The 20,808-nt window shown below is 39.5% G+C and overlaps 2 protein-coding genes across 3 annotated transcripts in view; one reads left to right on the plus strand and one right to left on the minus strand.

Annotated features, from left to right (window-relative positions):
* Nucleotides 1–20,808, plus strand: part of si:dkeyp-97a10.2 (uncharacterized) — a 41,543-nt gene continuing 20,735 nt past the window's right edge. The window contains exons 1-4 of the mRNA XM_051407782.1: nucleotides 1–1,086; nucleotides 1,943–2,257; nucleotides 3,478–3,909; nucleotides 5,489–5,575. Of these exons, the coding sequence (XP_051263742.1) occupies nucleotides 1,032–1,086; nucleotides 1,943–2,257; nucleotides 3,478–3,909; nucleotides 5,489–5,575 (889 nt within the window). The 5' untranslated portion in view covers nucleotides 1–1,031. The remainder of the gene's footprint in view (nucleotides 1,087–1,942; nucleotides 2,258–3,477; nucleotides 3,910–5,488; nucleotides 5,576–20,808) is intronic.
* LOC127367718 (free fatty acid receptor 2-like) lies at nucleotides 6,590–9,921 on the minus strand. Of its 2 annotated transcripts, none has more exons than XM_051407784.1 (2): nucleotides 9,776–9,921; nucleotides 6,590–9,118 (listed from the first exon to the last, which is right to left on the minus strand). In XM_051407784.1, the coding sequence occupies exon 2, from the start codon at nucleotides 8,870–8,872 to the stop codon at nucleotides 7,850–7,852; it is 1,023 nt and encodes a 340-aa protein (XP_051263744.1). In that variant the 5' UTR covers nucleotides 8,873–9,118; nucleotides 9,776–9,921; the 3' UTR covers nucleotides 6,590–7,849. The 2 variants fall into 2 exon arrangements, with proteins under 2 accessions (XP_051263744.1, XP_051263743.1); XM_051407783.1 differs by having other exon boundaries at nucleotides 6,590–9,121; nucleotides 9,776–9,906.

Genomic DNA, 20,808 nt, shown 5'->3' on the forward strand with positions numbered 1-20,808 from the left:
CCAATTTGTGTGAAATAACATCTAAATAACAATTTCTGCTGTAAAACAACCCAGTGTGAAATAAGAGTGTAAATACACTTCCTGAGGATTCAGTAACACTAGACTTTGCATTAGCCCATGCAGGTGCTTTACATGTGCTATTTATACGCATAAGTACATAAGGCTGGTATACAATAGAGGGCAATGTACTAAAAAGGTGACACTGACCGTTACTTGTACTGTGACCAAAAAATGTATTAGGAAGTACTGTCATTTTAAAGGACGTGAAACTAAAAAACTAAAAGGTCGCTGTAATGTAATGATTACTTCACCTTCACTCTGACATTTTTGGCTTGCTTTCTGAGCAATGCTCTCTTATTTGGAATAGTTCTCTGTTTAAAAAAATGTGACTATATCGTTTAAGCTGGGTCATTTCTGTCGCTGCTGAATAACAAAAAGCGAATTAATTAGTTGCGTAATGCCCCTTTAAGTCATCTGTAAGTGTTTCTACAGAGTAGATCCTCTAGTTTTGTTGTTGAACTCACATTTTTAAACTTGCATGTCTCTTTTGTTTACTTAAGTGTTAGGGTATGTTTTAACTTTATTAATAAGCACTTGTTTCAGATTGTAATTAAAAACCTTAGTGGCCTCACGATGTTTGCACAAACATAATGTATTTACTTATAATCAAAATTCAAAACATACACATCAAACCTATGATTTAAAGAGCCTTTACACTGTAGAATATCTTGTAGAGTGACGGCAGCAGCACTTGTTCAGTGTTGTACTGTGGTTTCTGTCAGCATGCAGACAAAGTGCCAATTTGTTTGCCAAGACACTGACATATGTAGTTTTTTCACCCTAACAACAGTCTCTGAGTTTCAGGTTTCTGTTGAAGAATGACCTATTAATGAACCATCACCTCTAACCATAGAGTGCAACAAAGAAAACACGCTGACACCATCACATTTTAAAGCACAGCCAGCTTCAGACTTAAGAGTGCCTGAGAAATTATTTCACCACTCAAGCTTGGAGTGGGGAGCAACAGCAGCATGGCAAAACTGCCTCCACTGTGTATGCTTCTTTTGTTTGCAGGCCAAGTTCCAGGTCAGTCTGAATGCAAGTCAATCATGTTACAAAATGTGTTGGCTTTAAGTGTCACCCAAGGTTCATTTATTAGCTTTTAAGATCTCTGTTAAGCTTGTCTTTTTTCTTAATTTCTTTGTGTATCAGTTTTAAACGTTTGATATGTCATTTTAGAAAAAAACAATATATTTTCACATATATATTAATATTATAACTCCTTAAAATGTACCATCTTTGACAATAATCGGTGAGACACAACATCAAGTAAGCAAAATACTACTTCCAAGAATGAAAAATGTATTTAATTAGTGCAAAAACCTTGCTTCTTCTCTTTATTCCTGCACAAAAGTAGAACACAGAGAGATGCAACCTGTTTTTAGACCATCATTTTGGTGTTTGCCGATCTTCTTTGTCATCTGCACTCCAGTTGTGAGCGACTGAGTGTTTTGCTTATCTTATCTGCAGTATTTCATCAGCACACTTAATAATCACTTCATCACACTTAGCTAGACGAGCTAGACAAGTCACTACAATCAAACAGACATTCCAAAGCATTTGAAATCTTTTGTACTCGAGTGTGTCTGAATTAGTTTTTTTCTGGAAAACAGAAATTGCTGTTAGGTGGAGATTATCGCTTTGGAAACCATTAAATAAAGGTTTGGTGCATTGTAAAATTATACTAAATTGGCTTCCAATTTTGTTCTTCTGGTTGCTTGATTTTTCTGTCTGATGTTCTTTGTGTGGAAATCCTCGCTCCCAGCTGTCATCCAGGAATACTAAACACACATTTAAAGTATTTGTAGTTGACCCAACGATCTGCTCTGCACTTTTTAAAAGTTCCTTGTATGACACGTTGTATTAATGGCTCTGTCTTTAGCCCTGACAGCGACCCCAGTGGGACTGAGGGTTAGACAGTACCCTCCCTCTCTCAGTGTGATGCGGGGTGAAACGGCAACCCTGTCCTGTCATTTCAAAGTTGAATCCCTCAAGTATGGGGTTCAGTGGTTCAAAATGAAGTCGGAAAAGCAGCTCATCTCAAAGTCATCCAGGCAGATCGTTGTGGAGAAGGATCAAACCTCCTCCCTGGTGATCACTGAGGTAGCACTGGAGGATTCTGGGTGGTATTACTGCGAGGTGAACGTACTACAGAAAGACCCAGAGTGGGGCAACGGCACCGAGCTGGTCGTCTTGGGTGAGAGACAAATTGCTCGTTTCAGAAATTCATTTGGGTTGCTGTGCTTGGGCAATGTTGCTGTGCTAGTAATTATGTCTCATTTGTATCTGTTTTGTGCGCCGGAGCCACAGCATTTAGTGTGAGGCACATTCGATACAAGTGCTGAGGTGGACCATGGATCACCATGAAAGAAACGGCCAGGCTCAATCTATAAAAATTCAAGTCATGTGAAATTCCCTCAGAGTTCATCTTTTTGCTTGAACAGTTTCATGACAGATCTAGAAATAATCACCCCGGCACCATGCGCAGTGCCTTGTATCGATCTTGCCCAGGGAATTGAAACTCACCAGAAAACAAGGCAGGGAGAAATGGCCAAATTATTATGTGGAAATCCTTCATGCGGAAGAAAAGCTTCCTTTTGATTTTCTCTGGATGCAAAGTTGCCTCCACCAAATAGCAATTGATATTGCATGTTGTTACCCATTTTATTGTTGAACTGTTTTGTTGCAGATTTGATTTTTTTACAATTCATTTTATAATAAGGGATTTTTAATGTGTTATAGGCGAAACCCTTTGTACTGTTTGTTAAATGAGATACAGTACAAACATAGTAATAGTAGATGAAGTAGTAGCAGATGTAGAGTATAGCGATAGTGATTGCAGGATAATTTAGAGCAGTTTAGAAAATTATGCTTCAATTATGAAGGCTTTTTGTATTTGTTATTTAGTGTACATTTTCATTTTTGTACTGTACTATATTAAATCAGTGTTTTCTTTATGCATTTGTGCACCAAACATTCTTTTATTTGTGTATTTTCATACTTTTCATCAACATATTTCATCTAAAAAGTTCCAGTGTGTAACATTTAGGCAGATCTGTTGGTAAAGATGGAATATAATATTCATAGGTATGTTTTCATTCGTGTATCACCTAAAAATAAGAATCATTTTGCTTTTGTTACCTTAGAATTAGTCTTTTTTTAACTATAAATGGAGCGGGTCCTCTTCCTCCATGTTGGCAAGTGATATCCAGTTGGTTGCAATCTGCAACTTCACCTCTAGATGCCACTAAATCCTACACACTGGTTCTTTAATTCATTCTTGTTTTTAAATAAATATTTCTATCCTATTTTCCCTTGCTGTATATTATTATTTGTTACTGCAGTGACCTAATTTACCAGCCTTAATTATCTCATCTGATGTGTTTACTTTGTTTCTGACTTCTTTTTCACTGCTAGCACCACCTTCTGCTCCCAGAATTTACCTCCAGATTCCCCCGGACCCACAGACTGGTCAGTGGGCTCTTCTCTGTATCACCGGGGGATTCCACCCCAGCGAGCTGACCCTCACCTGGACCTACCAGAGCACAACAGCCGATATCGATCACCTGTCAGTCACCAATTGCACCCTTTCTGCAATCAACCCTCACGGTAACCTGTCTACACAACCAGATGACAAAGCCCTGCTGTCCTCAGACTGGTTGATGAACTCCACACCTCTGAACCAGCCAAAGTGTTTCCAGGTGATAGACAACCACAGCAAGGAAGTGTACCTCTTCAGTGTGTTTTTTCTCCCACCGAAACAGTCTCTGGACACAGGAATCACCTTCACATGTTGGGTGCAGGACCACCCTGCCATGAGCATGGCTCTGACCGCCTCCTTCACTTGGGGTAAATAAATGCGGAGAATCAATTCATTTTCCAAATATGATAATTTTATACAGCAGAAATTTGTCTTGGAGGCACTACTATTTTTTTTTTTTTTTTAATCAGTTTAAATTCCCATTAGGAGGTTTTCTTGTAATGATATCCTAAACGTTTTTCAACATAAAAAATTTGACTTATTAGTATTAATTATTTAACTTTGCTTCTGAGAACATGACAGATGGCTCTAAACATTACGATATCTACTGTTTGCTTTGGAGAAGAAGCCTGTCAGAGGTATAAATCACTGCTGTAATAAATGTAGAGCACATGTCATTGGAATTCTGAAAACAACACACATAGTTGCTGAATTAATCTGAAACAGAATCTTATTAGAGCTTATTTAAACTGCAGCATGCATTACCAGGTTTCTAGAAACTGTAACCTTTAGCTTCCGCCTGCTGAAAAACACCTTGGAAGTTGACTTGCTCCCCTAACCTGCAATAACAGATTTCTTGGCCACTTTTGGACAGTGGGGAAAAAAGTTCATAACAACATTTGATGGCAACTGCTTCTAATTTACACATCCAGCAGTTATGCAGCAACATTAGCATTCATTTGGAGTCATGGTTATGGCCCTATGACAAATGTTAGTGTCTGATAACTTTTTGAAGCCCTGCTGTGGTCAATTGCTTGGTGAAATATCTGACTCTTTAACTGCTAAACCCTAAAATATGTTGACTGTAGTTGCTATTTGTCTGTCTACTGTTCGGTGCTGGAAAGGTAGTATACAGTTGCTTTATCAGTGTTTTGCTAAAAACAGCTGCATGCTGTGTTTGAAAATGAGGGTGATAAACCATAACAGGGGAGTTGTGGGCAAGAAAAATGAAACAATGAGCTGAAGGTCACTAAAAAACCGCAGTAGAGCTCAAGAAAACTGAAGAGTTTTTTATATACTGTGTGGGTTCATCATTACAGGCAACCCCTTTCACACTACACACAGTCATTTAGTTTCATTATTAATATAAAAAATATCGATAAGAACAACTTTAAGTTTTTATGTAAACAGGCTTGTAACCTTGACTTTTTATCAAGCAACCAAATATTTTCTAATCTCGTGATTCAGCCAGAAGATTTCCATGCTTATCCAAGGCTTGAATCTGCACCAGCTGCTATTCACCTAACCTTGAAAATGAACAGGACTTTTACTTCTCGAACTTGACACCCGAAACAACTTCTTTCCTCTTTGCTAGTCAATAGGCAACTTCCTTCCAAATAACACAGACCGTACTGACACAGAGTTCAGGGACAACAGGGCCTCACATACCACAAGTCGCTTGTTCAGTGTTTGCCCTACTTGACTGTTAATGTGGGTCAGACATCGATCATTCCATGGCAACAGATTGCCTGCAATACTGCATACTTGAACAAATTAATGATTTTCCCAATCAATGTTTAAACACCTCTCCTCCCAGGGAGGAGGCGAATGTCCATCAACCAAAGCCAGTTCAACCTTCCTGATTTAATTCTGTCGTGTTCAATAACATGATAAGTCAGTGCTAATCAGTGTTTGCTTTTTTTTTTTTTTTTTTGCTCTACTTTCCAGATGCCTCCCCTAACGAGCTGATTGTACACTTGAATATTCTCAAGATGTGTTTCCTCTCTGCAGTGATAGTCGTGTTTTTATTGAAAGGTGAGTGAGTAAACCATTTAGCAAGAATTACAGGAAGTTGTTAAAAAACAATGTTTAATTTATGTGATCTTGCGCTCTACAGCAGTCAAACATTTCTGCCTGCAGGGAAAATGATGTGGGCCATGTGAGTACAATATTCTCCTCTGCCTTTGGCAAACACATCATGTACGCACGCACACACACACACACACACACACACACACACACACACACACAGGGCTGTTTTTCTTATTGCCTTATCCCTGTGACCTATCACACATTGTTGGAAAAAGTCAACACTGACGCAACAACCAATTATTGTCTTCCAGGAAACACAAAATGAAATAGGAGAGAAAACAAAAAAAAGGACCGAACAGTGTGGCTCATCTCAGAAGACCAACCCTTGACAAACAACATCACACAAATCAAGTCATTGCTGAAAAATGAGGAATCATTCTGTCTTAACAGTTCTTTCTCTCTCTCTCTCTATCATATTTGAAAGTGTCTGCCATTTTTAAACCTCTTGCTTTATATTCAGCTTGGCTTTCACGTACTGCATCGCCTCTGAACATTGATGCTATGCCGATTTCTTTCTGCAAATCAAAGCTATTTATCTCTGTAACTCTTTATCGCTGTGTCGTGCTGACTAGCGTGTTTTTTGAATTTGCTCATTGTGTCACTGGCTGGTAGTCCGCAGATCTTAGTCATTCACCCGGGTCTGTGTGTCAAAATGAATGCTTCATGCATGATCCACCTGTCAAACAGATACAGTGATCAGCTCAACCTCCACGCAGGCCTAATCCTCTCAAAACAGGATTACGGTCGATGCCAACACTTGTGTGATAGCATTGTTTAGGTGTGTGGGGTAAGATCTTGATTCACGTGTTGGAGGAAGTTCATTTTATATTTAGGCCTGCCCACACTGCTGAAAGTGCCAAATGCAGCCAGTAATAATGACCATTAAATTTAGAGCAAGATGATGAATCTACACTATAACCAGATTAGTGATGTCAAAAAAAGGCTCAATAAACTTGCTATTGCTCACACTTAATCCTTATTTTTATTTAAAACTACTTTTATGAATGTCATTATATATATAAAAGAGGTATGCATTTCATATAATAACATGACCTTGATCTGGTGGATATGGTGGATATTTACGTTCATGTTCGTCACTCCCTTAAAAAAACAAATTAGTCCTTATCTCTCCTCTTTCATGCACACACACACAAACAAACATAATCACCTTGAACCTGACTGCTGCCCATACAAAACAATCTTTTGGTCATAAATGACGTAAATGTATGATTTGTTTATGAAAATAGTATATCTGGGGTTCACTTTCTTTCCTCTGCTGTCATCTATGCTCACATAAATATACATACACAAACAGAATCACCTAATAAGTTTGCCTAACTGTCATAAATTATGTAAAATATATGTTTATATAATTTGTTTATGAAAATATTGTTTTTACGTTTTGTATTATATTACTACAGCCCCTGTTATACAGCTTTCAAGCATAACTTACATGCATTCATACATATATTCTTACATGTATACTGCCTAATATGGTGTAAATATGACTGGGTATATCATATGACAATAATATTTTTTCTAATCAAATGCTAGTATAAATATAAAATTGTGTAAACTAAAATCTGCATAAGAAAAGCAAAATACACAAATATACAAATATATGTTCACATAAAAAGCAAACTGTATATTAGCTGCAAACTATGTTTTTGTAAAGTTGTACAAACACAAGATCTTCTTCAACATGCTTGAATCTTCTTTCATATCTCACACTTCACAGTTCGATTTTTTTTCCACAGTATCTGACAACAAGCATGTTGGAAGGAAAGCTTTATCTCTTATTGCTCAGAGATGACGTCCGAAGCTGTTGCTTAGATATTCATTTTGTTGGCGTCTGTGCTGCAGCACTCGACAACACCTGCAACCGCATTAAAGGAGATCTTGTGAAATCCTGCTGTTATGTAAGAATTTTTTGTCATTTAACTTTGACAGGTCAAAGTAGCCTGTCTCTGTGGCTTTACACATTACACTGCATAAAAACTGTGGCCTTCTCAGACAGACAGACGTTTTCTTATTTTGTCTTGTTTCCAATTAGGAAGTTCATCAGAGAGTCAAACAGGGACACACTGCACTGTATACAGTATGCCATGTCATAGTCTTATTTGTAAAAACATAAACACGTCATTAATTTCCTGCTTCCAGGGATGAAGAAATAATAAATTAGTGAAGGCAGCTGCTCACAGCTTCCTTTCAGTCAGCTTAGATAGTATTGATCTCCTCTTGTTTGTGCCCCTTATCTTTTTCAGTCTTGTTAATCGTCCCCTGCAGGGCCCTGAACATGTGACAGGACATGCACCTGTTTAGGCGACTTTTAACCCCTTCCATCATGCTACCCACAGTCCCTCTTACAGCGGAGGAGGAGAGGTAGAAAATAAGAGGGTCTAGACAAGCATTAAAGGTGCTGCAGAGCAGGGCTTTGTCTCTCCAGTCAGGACTTCTCCATGTAATAAAACCGACAATGTGCGAGACGTTATAAGGGCCAAAACATAAAGCAAACACCAGCAGCGTTCCCAGTGCCATGCCAATGGCCCGCAGGCGCCGGCGCCGGTCAATGTGCTGCAGTTTGGACAGAATCCTGATGAAGTTGATGTAGCAGAAACTGCTAATCAGGAAAGGGATGCAGAAAAGTACCACGCAGAGCTCCAGGCGCACTGGCAGGAGGACCTTCAGCTGAGCCTCAGTGAAATTTTCATAACACACCTCCCTCTTTTTCTCTTCAGTAGCAGAGCTAGCTGAGTCATTGTGGCTTAAGGTGGTATTTGGAGAGTTTTCAGGGCCGATAAATGGCATGATGAACACAATGCTCAGGTGGACGAAGGTGAAAATCCAGAAGAAGATGCTAGCGGCGACAGCATACATAGGTCGCCGCTTCAGGGAGTGCTGGATGGGGAAAGCCACACCCAGGTAGCGCTCAACACTGACCGCAGTGAGGAAGAAGGTGCTGTTGTAGATGGTCATGTAGAAGATGAAGCCAGACAGTGGGCAGAGGGCATAGGGCATGTCCCAGAGCATGTTGTTCATAACTTCCTGCATCTTGAAGGGCAGGAAGAGGAGAAAGAGGAGGTCAGAGATGGTCAGATTGAGGAGCAGGATGTCAATCGGTGTGGGTTTCTGCCTCACTTTCTTGCAGAAAGTGTAGAAGGCGAGGACATTGGCCGGGAAGCCCAAGACAAAGGTAATGATGTAGACAGACAGACACAGCCCAGTGTGGCATTCCTGCATGGTGGCCTCGGTGTTAGTCAGTCAGTCAGTCAGTTAAGAGTTGAGATGTGTCACATTATGTCCTTGGCTCTGGAGGGAATGAATACACTGCAGCAGAGGGAGGTTTGATCTGTCAGGCAGTCAGAACCGTTGGAGACGAAGGCTTCTTATTGGGTCAGCGGCCTGGAACAAACCCGGTGAGACAGCGTGGTTTTCCTGTCCCCACCGATAAACCAACGCTCATCGTTTCCTCGAGGGCTTTGAGCTCTGCTGATAAGAGAGAATGGAAAGAGATTACCACACTGCACAGCACAGTATTTCGACCCAGTGTCCATTTTTGACACTTGGTTTAAGAGTGCACTGCTATACTTTTCATACATTAAATTTTAGCCTACAAGCTGAAAGACCACGGGACGAAGCCAGAGATAAACCCTCATTCTTTTTTTTCTATTTTCCCTCTTAATTTCTTTCTATATTCCTACTTCAGAGTTTATTGTGGAGCTGAATTATCTCTTAATGAGGAGTCAGTGTTTTGGTCTGGCACATGGGTTTGTATACAAACCGTAATACTGTGTTATTGCTTCCTCCGTGTCGTAAATATAGTACAATGATGCTTTTATCATTAACTCCCAGCCCCTGTTCTCAATATATGCACAAATACTGGACAAGTTGTGGAAATGATGACCCTCATAAACATAATGACTTAACTACACCAGGGAAATGAGTGTCTCGAAGCTTTAGCTGGCACAGCTTCACAACACGCTTTTGTCATCAAAACAATGTCTGTATCTAATTCCTGCATCTTATTATAAAGAAAATACAAAATAAAGACTGAAGGAAATTTGTATTATCTAAAAAACTATGGATACAAAGAGAAAATATTTTAACTTGATGATATTAAAAATTAAAAAGCTAGTTCCTTACCCTTCATGTAAAGAGCTGCATCACATCACAGTGAGTAAGGTGACAGAATTTCAACTCTTATAACCCAGTGACCAAGCAAGGGGGAGTTTTTTTTTCCCTCCTCTTCACTGGAATGTGGCGAAACAAAAGAACTACCATCAATTTAAGCAAGCTTCCTCTTTGTGTGCAGTGGTGGTCTGTCAGTTCACACACTTCCTGTTGTAATACTTTTGCAAAGAAAGTAACTCAAAACAAGGAGAGATTGTGGCTTACCTTATTCGACTGCGTCTTTCTTGGCACACCCACATGTGGTGATTGCTCAACTGTTTTATTTGATGTCCTCTATTCACCAGCCCTTCAGCTCCTACCTGCTGTCGCCTGGCACGTCCCCCTATTTACATGATAATCTAAACATCCAGCGCAGATAATAGAAATTATTATTAGAGAGATACTGCTGCAATTTATCTCCCACGCTCGCCAAACATGGTTTCCGTGGTAACAACAGGCCTTTTTGCAATATTAGTGGCACGGACTGTCTCTGCAAACCTGTCTGATCGTAGGTTATTAAATCATATTTAGTTATCCATGCACACTGCCTCTACATGGACACCTCTTTATTATGAGAAGGAGAGAAAAAGCACTTGTTTTTAGAGATGTTGTCAGAGCAGTCCCTCCCTTCACAACATGTGAGGGCAGCAGGGCCGGCTATATGGTTATTCAAACAGAAGCCTGCTGTTTGGATAGCCATATACAGTACACAATAGTAAAAAATGACGTGGTTTATTCAAAGGAGACTGATGAGACTTTGTATTTCCTCAGCCCACTGCAGCAAAAAAAAACAAAAAAACCATCCAGGGATGATAGAGGTCAGCAGCCTTTTTGTGTTTGCCACCTAATGTCACAACAGCAGGGTCAAATTTCTCTTGTTCAGGTGAGAGTGTAGGTAGTCATGGTTAATTTTACATAGTGAAAGAAACAAGCTTTTGAAGTAATAATGACTCAGAGGTGTGGAAAGAGTCCTTTTGATGTTGCTTAATGTATGTAAATCACTCAGAGGCACTTTCACTTTAGCTTAGTCCTTAAACACTTGATTCTCATGTGTGAGTTTTGGATATTTTGTTACCTTCTGACATTTCGCTTTATTAGATATTTGCCCTCTTTACCGTGTCAGTCACTTCTTACCCTTGCTATTGATCTTATTTAAAAAACGTCTTTCGGAGTTTAAAGGCATTTGCTCCCATCTGAGATCATTACATTTGTATTCCACACATAGATCACATCGTATTACGCAAGCTGGTGTGTTCCACTGTGACAGCTGGTTTTACAGAATGACAACAGGGATTTTCTAAGATGCTGTTTGAGCACAAACTTTACTGTAAGGCTTAGTGATATTTCATCACTGCAGGACACCCCGCTTCAGTAATTAGCCAGAGACAATCCACCCTCTTGGCAAGAGACAAAGGAGCAAATCAAAAGAGAAATGTAGCCAAGGTCCCGTTTTAAGCCTTCACGTTCCATATTTTACTTTTTCTTATCTTCTAAAATGATATCAGAGGCAGAATATTATTTTTCATATTAGCCTATTAAAGTTCTCTTTTACATAGGGCTGAATGAATATAAAGCATGTACGGTTGGATCATTGAATATTTCCTCATTTAGTTAATAGCTTTTACTGGAAGAATTAGTAACAGCGCAAGGAAGAGGTGGAGCAGGGCCGAGGCCAGGATTTTAGAAATACTGAAGTCTCCCCATCGCCAAACACAGATGAAATTTGTGTTTTTCACATTGTTCGCTTAAAAACTGTTCAGCTATATTTTCTCTAGATTTCTGTTATTTCCCAACAGGCCGGTCTAATTGCAGTTTTAAATCCATGTTGGTAGGGAAATACTGACTATACCTGTTTATAGTGTAAAAGTAGTCAAATGTAAATGTACACTATCCACCATATAGTTTATTACTTTTTATTAAGCCCTCTAGCAGCTCTAGTAATTATGACAGGAGAAAAGGTGACATTATTATACAGTTACAAAGTCCACATAGGGAGGAGGTTGGGGTGGATAGGTCAACAGTCACAAATGTTGATATATATTCCTACCACCCCTAAAAGTATCCTTACCGCATGAATATTTCTCTAGAGCCGCACCTTCGCACTGAAGAGCCTTGTGGCAACAAACATAACTGATTCATTCTTCCCGATGTGTTGTGAGGGGTTATGAATTTACAAAATAAACACAGATGGAGGTTCCAGGCAGGTGTTGCAGGTATGTGTGTGAAGGGGATTTTCCCAGCAGTGTCAGACAGGTTGAGTGCTGTGAAAACAGGTCTTGAATGGCAGCAGCAGACCCACAACCCTGAGATGCTTTTCAGAGTTTGGGACACTGGGAATGAAGTCAGATATAGCTGATGCAACAGGATGATATTTGTGAATAAGCACACAAAATAGAACAAGGACATAGCGGCAGATGCACAATGTTGAAGTACAGAGAAAAGCCTGCAGAGCAGCAGTCTGTGTGGTTACTGAAGCAGCAGGAATAGAATCATACATTATACAAGCAAGGAGTAGAAAGATTTATTGGTGTGCCAATGTACAGGCCCAAATATCAGAAACAAAATAATGCAGGTTGCTCTCTCCACATTGAAACAATCCATAAAAGCATTGCTGAGCATTTTTTTCCTTCTTCAATTTGAAATTTTTGTAAATTAATACTTTATTTTACCAAAATAGATATAGTTTATTGCTCTCACTGATTCCTGTTAAGTATCCCAGAGGCTAAATAGAGAGGGTGGGCAATAATGCGTAATGGAGCTGCTAACTATAAACGAATTACATTAGTGAGTATTTTAAAGGAGTGTTTTAGTGTGCCGTGGAGTCTCTGAATATTTCATCAAGAATAAAATGTGTGGGAAACAGCAAATTGTTCTTGTATTAATTAATAACAAACTAATAGAAATTGTTAATTAAAAAAGAATAAGAATAAGTGGCCTATAGATATCAGATTGAACCCTAATATGAGCCATCATACTATAGCGTGATACTACCCAGAAAATAAACTGGCCGTCACTGTGTCCTTCTGCTTTGTGCTTGCTGGGAAAGGCCACTTTGAAGTTCAATTGACATGGCTGTTATGAACAAAGTGTCAGAGTGCTTTTGTTGTTAGAGAGCACAAACATGGGCAGCATAGACAAGAGCTGCTCTGAATGTTGTCAACAGCCTTTTGAAGAGCAGGTATGGGGAGAAAGAGGGGGCTGGAGTTGGTCAAGTGGCAAAATAAGCAGACGTGACTGTATGCATTCCCTTCTTGATTTATCGTAAATGGTGTAAATGAAAAACCCTCAGCTTCCTGAAGTCTTAGGGGAAAGAGGAAGGAACTTAAAACATAAAGTTTCAGTTAAGGTAACTCATAAAATATGCAACACCATACACTCAAGCAACAGACACGTAGCCTTAAACGGCCTGTCAGTGGTGGAAGAAGCACTCAGATCCTTTACTTAAAATAAGTTAAAATACTATTACCAGTCAGATATACTTAAAGTAGAATTTTAAAAGTTGTCATTCTGCAGGAAAATTGGCTTATATTGTTAAGTATTACATTATTAGATTGTTAATACTGATGCATCAATGTGTAAGCAGCATTTCACTGTTGTAGCTGCTCAAGGTGGAGCTAATTTTAAATACTTTACAGTTACAATAGGTAGTTTAATCCAGTGGTGCCCAACCTGGGGCTCGAGCCCACTCTGAAGGATCACAAGATAAGTCTGAAGAATCATTTAAATGCTTAAGAGGAAAAATGGTAAAAAAAAAAAGTTCTGTTTCTTTTCATCCTTTTCTCTCTCACTTCTCTATAATCTTTTAAAGCTGTTCTATGTCTTCGGGCCTTAGTCAGAACAGTTGAAACCCTCTGAGAAGTTCAGGTGGAAGTCTTTTTTTTTTTTTGCCATTGCTAGCAAATCACTTAAGTACAGTACTTGATCATTGTTTCACAGAATATTTAACTTGTCGTCTTACCTTTGCATTCCGTTGATCTGATGTCCAATGTTCTGTAAAAATTACAGTATGTTGTTAACAATAAGCCACACTATTTTCATTTAGGTCAACACAGTAGAAACAGCGAGGATTGCTAGCTCATACGGCTAATTTGTCCAATTTCACAGTTTATCTGTCGAGCATCTCACAGAGGCAGACTCAACTGCCTCTTATCAGCGAATTTGTTTTGGTCCACAACGGAAGAGACTCACCATTGTCTCACACAGGACTTGCACAGCCACAACAGGTTAGATGCGACACATAAAGAATGATTGCCACTGAAATCCGCTTCCATCTTGCGTCTATAAGACCTCACTGCACTTGAAAGAAATAGTTAATTGTGTTACATCAAGTAGATAACTCAACAATGAAGAGATTGCGGCTCTGTGCTTCATGGACTTGAGCGTCCCAGAAGCCTCCTCACTAATCCCTCTGTTAATACCCAGAGCATGAACCTATAAGCTTCCTTATATTTGTGGTGGCGAAAAAAAATAACAACATAATTCTCCCAACCCGCCAGAAGAGTTCAGTGGCTGCTAAGCCACCATATTGCTATTTGTAGAGTGACTTTGCTTCCAACATAGCTGGACTCATTTTATTCCCAGTGACACATTCATAAAAATAAAGCTTGCTATGTTGAAAAGATAATCTTGTACATTTGGCTGGCAGCCCTATCAAGTATGACCTGAGTCCAAGAAACAACTGTTAGAGGACTGAAATCTGTGGGAAAAATAGACGACAGTGTGTGCCATGGAGGCAAAATAGATTTTTAGGCCCTGGCTCCCCGCCCATACCAAACTAATCAGTTTAATAATGATCACATTAATTATTTTTATAGATAAGTACCAAAAGGAAACTTTCCTGTAGTGCCATTTCAAAGTGCTGCACAGTTTACTCTCATTGCCAACATGCGCAATTAATATTTCAGCTAACAACATGTGGCGATACCCTGCTTTGTGTGAGTCCTGTAAACACAGAAACTGAGATTAGTTTTCAGCGTAAGTTTGTAAGCTTGTGGTCATTGTTCAGATTTTTCAAACTTCTCCCTCTACTGGGAAAAAAGCCAAGGCACACACCTGTACAATTAATTCTGATTGTGGGCGTTTATTGGGTTAACTGCTGTTGCTGGGAACTCACGAAGTGGTTGTAAAAGCAGAGCTGATATCAAGGCTGCTGGATGTATGGATGTGTTTAGAAAGTGGTCAGAGATCACAGTCGCACACAGCGTTAATGTTTGAGGTTCCTAGGCAATAATGTTCTCACGTCACCTGCCCTTGATTATAAGCCTGAAAATGATGAATACGCACAACAGGAAACATCTTGTTGATTGTTTACAGGGCTTGTTGAACTCTGCTCTGCACTCGCCCATCTATTGAGTCAACTTTATTGGAAAACCAGCCTCCATTATTTGTACGCTTTTTATTTACACTACAATTAGACCCTTGATTAGCAATATTTTTAGTTCTGGCTTTCACACAAATTCTGCAGCAGTTAATCAGAGACAATTCAAGGTCTCGAATACAAAATGCTTTTAGTCAGTTCAGAGCCAATAATGAGAGTTTAGTTTTTATTATTAATCGGAACAAGTGCAGAGAACGATAAATATACTGAACTGATGGGAATCCCTAGATGTTGAAAAAGCCACTGATCCTCATACCAGGAGCTTTCATCATGGAGATACAAATGTCTTGAAAGATCCAAAAGCAAAGCACTTAAAATGCATCTCATAATAGGAGAAAAAGAGAGTTAAATCAATGTTTTTGTCAAACAGTGGGTGATTGGCGAGATAAAAGGAGCCCTCAATTGGACTGGAGCCACAAGACGGAGGCATAGTACTCATTCTTGGAGGTCGATGAAACTTGAAAGTCGCTACTCTTCTGATTAGAGAGTAAAATTGCTCAATAGATGAACAAACTACACCTCTTTAATATCTTAGTAGCGTAATAAGAAAAAGAGCAAGGAAGCAATGGGCTTCCGCGTTCAGGTGAGATGAAATTTTAATGATCGCCATGGGGAACATTTGCTAACATTTGGGAGCATTTAGATGAGAAGTCAGCTGCTAATGACACTCATCTTCTGTAATACCTATCATTTCTCTTTCAGATTTCTTAAAACAAATTACAAAACAGTGAATGGACTGGGAAAAAAGCTTCATCATAAAAAATTATTTAGTATGTAATTTAGGAATTCCTTCCTCACTGTCTTATGGCTCCACATTAACTGGTTTCAGTACGTTAAAACAACCAGAATCTCACTCAAATGTAGACATAAAGCACTTTCAAAGCTATATTCAAAAGGTTAAAGGAGGGAGAAGTGTTTTGAATAATCTGCACAAGCATTCATTTTCTTATGTCTATCCACAATATGCCATACTCCTGTAGTACCCCACAACACACGTAGACTGGATGTTCAATCTCCCATGACCCCATGGGTAAAGAGTTCGTCCACGGCCAATGCTCCTCTTGAATCTGCGGTCCGACAATCACTTGGAGCCTTCTCTCTGGCACACTGGAATATACACCGATAATTGGAACAAATCCTCTGGTCCCCCTTTTTGAGTGCCACTCCACAGGTACTGTCCCCAACCTCCACGTGACAGTGAAGAGGCATGTCATCCAAGACAGCTCAGCAATGACCAGAGCCTTCAGCGAGGGGCGAATCTCATCCATACCCAGCACCTTGCCACCAAGGAGCTTCTTTAGCGACCTCTGACAGGGATACAATTGAGGCTTTCCCCGAGTCTTCAGACTCCAGGTTGTCCACAGAGGACATGTTGGTCAGGTTAAGGAGCTCTTTAAAGTTCCCTTTTCCACCACTTGACAGTATCCCCTGTCCAGGTCAGCTCTCCTCCCCACCTGGGCCAAGCCCTGCTTTGCCATCCTGAGTCGTAGAGCAGTTTGCCAGAACGTCTTTAAGACCAACCAAAAATTCTTCTCCATGGCCTCCCTGAACTCCTCCCACAACCAGGTTTCTGCTTCAGCAGCTGCCAAAGCTGTAGCCCTTTCTGAACCCCCCTGCTGAATATCGAGATGAATAAAAATTCATGTATATTACAGTGTTTCAAGCTTTGAAGTGCTTTGCTAACTCAGCTTATTCTGTGAAGGCTCAGTAAAGGCTGATTGGACAAACAGCACCTTTTTTAGGTCAGCAAAAATGTAATTTCCTAAAAAACCTTCAGTGTCCCTTTAGAAAATATTGTCCTTATCATAAGCTGTTCAAAAATATATGATAGTGAGCAATTTTATATGAGTGAACCCTGCCCAATTTTTTTTATAAATGTCACTGTTAACTCCCCAAAGGAATGCTTAATATGAGGTCACATGGCACAGCAATGGCATTTTGGAGGGCAGAGATATTCCGGGGCTCTCTGGGCCACATTTTGCAACACAAAGTAAAATAAGCAGGAACATGTCGGTACTCAAAAGGTCGGAAACCAATGTTTGTTTTTCATTATCACTTATTTTCTTCTGATTAATCATTTGGCAAAACCCAGAAATGATTAAAAAAGGCCCATCAGAAGTTAGCAGAGCCTAAAGTGATGTTTATAAATGACTTAGTCTGGAAATAAACAAATTAATAATTTTACAAATGAAAATGAAAAGCAGCAGAGGCATAGTAGTTTTTATGTATGACTAAAGCAATGAATAGATTCGCAAAATTAAGGTTTTCAGCTTTCAGGTGAATAATTTTAGCAAAGTTACATATCACCTACTTTTCCCCACTACCACCATGGAACCACCAAGAGGAGAGAGACGTGATATCTTTTATTATCTGTCTCCTATAGTGTATATGAGGATAATGGCACGCTGTTTCAGACAGACAGTCTCGTCTGGAAGGCATTCATAGTGCGGTTCACATAAAAAGGGACAAATAGAAGCTCAAAACTACTCTCTCACCTGCACAGCTGGCCAATCATAGGGTGGATTGGGTGTGAATGTAAGATTATCAGTTTCAGAAAGGTACAGAAATGATCAGACACAGATGTCAGTGCGAGCAGAGGGGGTTTGACCCATCCAACAAGCAGTTCTGAAAAATAAACATACTGGCAATTTCAGATCCTTCCAAATATATCCATCTAATTTTCATGATTTAATAGGATTTTTTTGGTAATATTTTATTGTGAACTTCCTATGTAAAACAAATTATTACAGTGTACAAGCAGTTTTTAAAAACTCTACTCAACATGTTATTTTTGAAAATTACTTTGGAGATTATCATCATTAATATATATTTATTCATTGTTTACGAACTAGACTATAAATGTGACAATGCAAATACATTTGACTTGACTTCATACTGCAATCAGAAATGTTTAATGAGTTTCTATTTCTGAGATAATGGATTTGATTGACACATTTGTCAACCGAAATGAATTTCTCAATTCCTCCTGCGGGTGTAAAAGATATATTTAGAATTTAAAAGTAGTCAAGCTGAGCTGCAGAGCCCCAATAAGTAGGGCAACCCATCCATATCAAATAACACACATTCACATAAGGGGGCCACAGACTCCATTTAATGAGGATGCCGGGATGTACACAAGAGGCTGACTAGTACTATCAGCTGATAGTAGATTACTGATAAATGTGTTGGCATGGATGATGGCTGAAAATGCATATAGTACACGGTGCAGGAAGAGCATGTGAGGTAATTTAGAAACAGTGGCAGCATTGTTTAGCAGACTCTGTAGTTTATAGTACTCTATAGCACGGGAACTGGCAGGGCAGCATATCAGCAGCTGCAGCTGTGCAGATATTGGTGCAGTTGTACAGTAGTTCAGCTGTAAAACACCCTGCCTTTAGTACATGCACGATATCTTTGTCATGACTCTTTTTGATAAGTGAGTTTGAGAGATCCCTGCTTTTCCTGTACTGGTCAGGCTTTAACAAACACCCACGGAGCGAAAGGTTTTCCAAATGTATCCCTAATTTGGCTTCTGGATTAGTCTGAATATTTTGGATTGTGTGTGTGGTAAACCAGGCAAGAGGTGAATGAAATCTATCCAGCCAGTGTCATGTTAAATATAAGTAAACCTAATAGCAGAGGATAGCCTGTGTCCTGCAGGGTATTTAAAGAGCCACCAAGGACCCTGTGATAAAAGGTATGTGGGTCTTTGCTGCAGGCATGGCATGTAGGACAGAGAGTGGCCTGCTTGTTTAAAGAGGCTCCTACTGCCACATACAGCACAATACCTCACCATGCCACTGTCAAAAGAGTGGGGCTAGGCTGAACTCCAAGCAATCTCAATTCTCTCTTTTTCTTCATGCATTCCCATAATTATCATCACAAAGTACAGCGCGCAGCACTCCGTGAAACTTCTGTGAGCTGGTTTTCTGCATGGACTGCAGGTTTGCTACTGGACTCATCCTCTGATCTCTGGTTGGTATGTTGAGCTATTCTCTTATCTTTTTTTAAGATGTGTGGGTTGGTTAATTGGCCTGTAGAATGCACAGCCTGGGTAAGGCTGTACAATATACTGGAGTATGTTGTGCATGCAATGCACGCAAAACTATGTCACTTTTGAAAGAGGAAATGGCACATTTGTCTTCTTAGAGATGAAAAGAAAAAAATATTTGTCAGAAATATACCACACCGTTGCTCAAGTCACCACCCCGAGTGGTTTTGCTGATATAGCCTCACTTGGTCTAGTGTGGTCAATGCTGGCTAATATTAGCGATCTCACTTTCGATGCAATTCACTTACTTTATGATTGTTCTCTACATGTGCTAGTGTTACACTACGTTTTTAAGCATTTATCTTTGCTGCCTAAATGTCACTTATGGACGCTATTCAGCAAAAGTTACATAGTCTCGCTTTGCAAGAAGATTTAACAGTAGTGTAACATCCATCAACTTGTTTTTGTACAGGAATCTTCAATGCAGCAACCCTAATTCAACAGACAGAGCTTCACATACATAGAAAACTGACCAACAAACACTAAACGAAACATGCAATTTACAATAACATAAAGCATGAACCCGCTTTTGTTAAGTACAATCCTCCTCTAACTGATTCTTTCCTTTCTGTTGTTGGCACACATTTTAATGACTCATGCATCTGCTCTGTTTTGTACAATCATCTTTCTTCTTTCTGCTGACTTTGGATTTTTGCTGTAACACATGGCTTAATTATGAAAAGAACTATGTGTGCAGCAGTTCGAAAGAAACAGCTCTTTCTTTGAACTTCTAACAGAAGATATCCGTGCACTCTTCTTCTTATAACCACTTCTCGTCTGTGGTCTCAGTTTGTGAGTTGTGAACTTGTGAACGTTTTTTCTAGAATACTAGGTGTGGAATTTAATGTGTGTGATGTAGGTGTGATATCTATTATTGGTGCAGTTTCATCATCAGTAATTTCATTGCTGTTCATTGTGTACCTACACTACACTAGTGTCATTGTTGTATTTCAATGCCACAGAGGATGTCAAAGATCTGTTGAAAAAGCTTTAAAACGCTACACATTTCTACACAGACTTCTTGGGTTTTTTCCTGAGAATATCAGTAAAAAAGCCTGTCTTTATTTGAAAGAGAAGGCATGGTGCAATGTGAAACACAACATGATACGCTCAATTGAATCAACAAAAGATTACGATAAAACACAAACTCTTTGAAGTTATTGTGTTTGATATGTATCCCTGAAGGCAGCAGTTCACCTTTAAGCATCTACTGTATAAACAAGCCTGTCACAACTGAGGATTACCTTGTTGATACACATGACTATATTTTTTTTCCTGTGCTTTTAGTGTGCTGGACTGCAGACAAGAAAAACTTTGCCTATGGCTGGTTTTCTAATTTCAGTACTCACCATCAAAGTTGCACAGATGGCGAAGGCCTTGAGGAGAAAAACAAATGGTGGAGACTGATCAATAGATAACCTCAAAAATCCTCTCACATGGCTCCCCCTTGTGGGATGACAAGGCACAGAGTCCATGGCTGCCACAGTGCAGTTTTGGCGTATGATTTACATTTTAGACACTCCCATGTAGAGCGATTTACAGTTAGTGAACTGTTGGGGATTCACTGTCCTGCTCAAG

The sequence above is a fragment of the Dicentrarchus labrax genome, unplaced genomic scaffold, assembly GCF_905237075.1.
Source record: "Dicentrarchus labrax unplaced genomic scaffold, dlabrax2021, whole genome shotgun sequence".
Taxonomy (NCBI): domain Eukaryota; kingdom Metazoa; phylum Chordata; class Actinopteri; family Moronidae; genus Dicentrarchus; species Dicentrarchus labrax.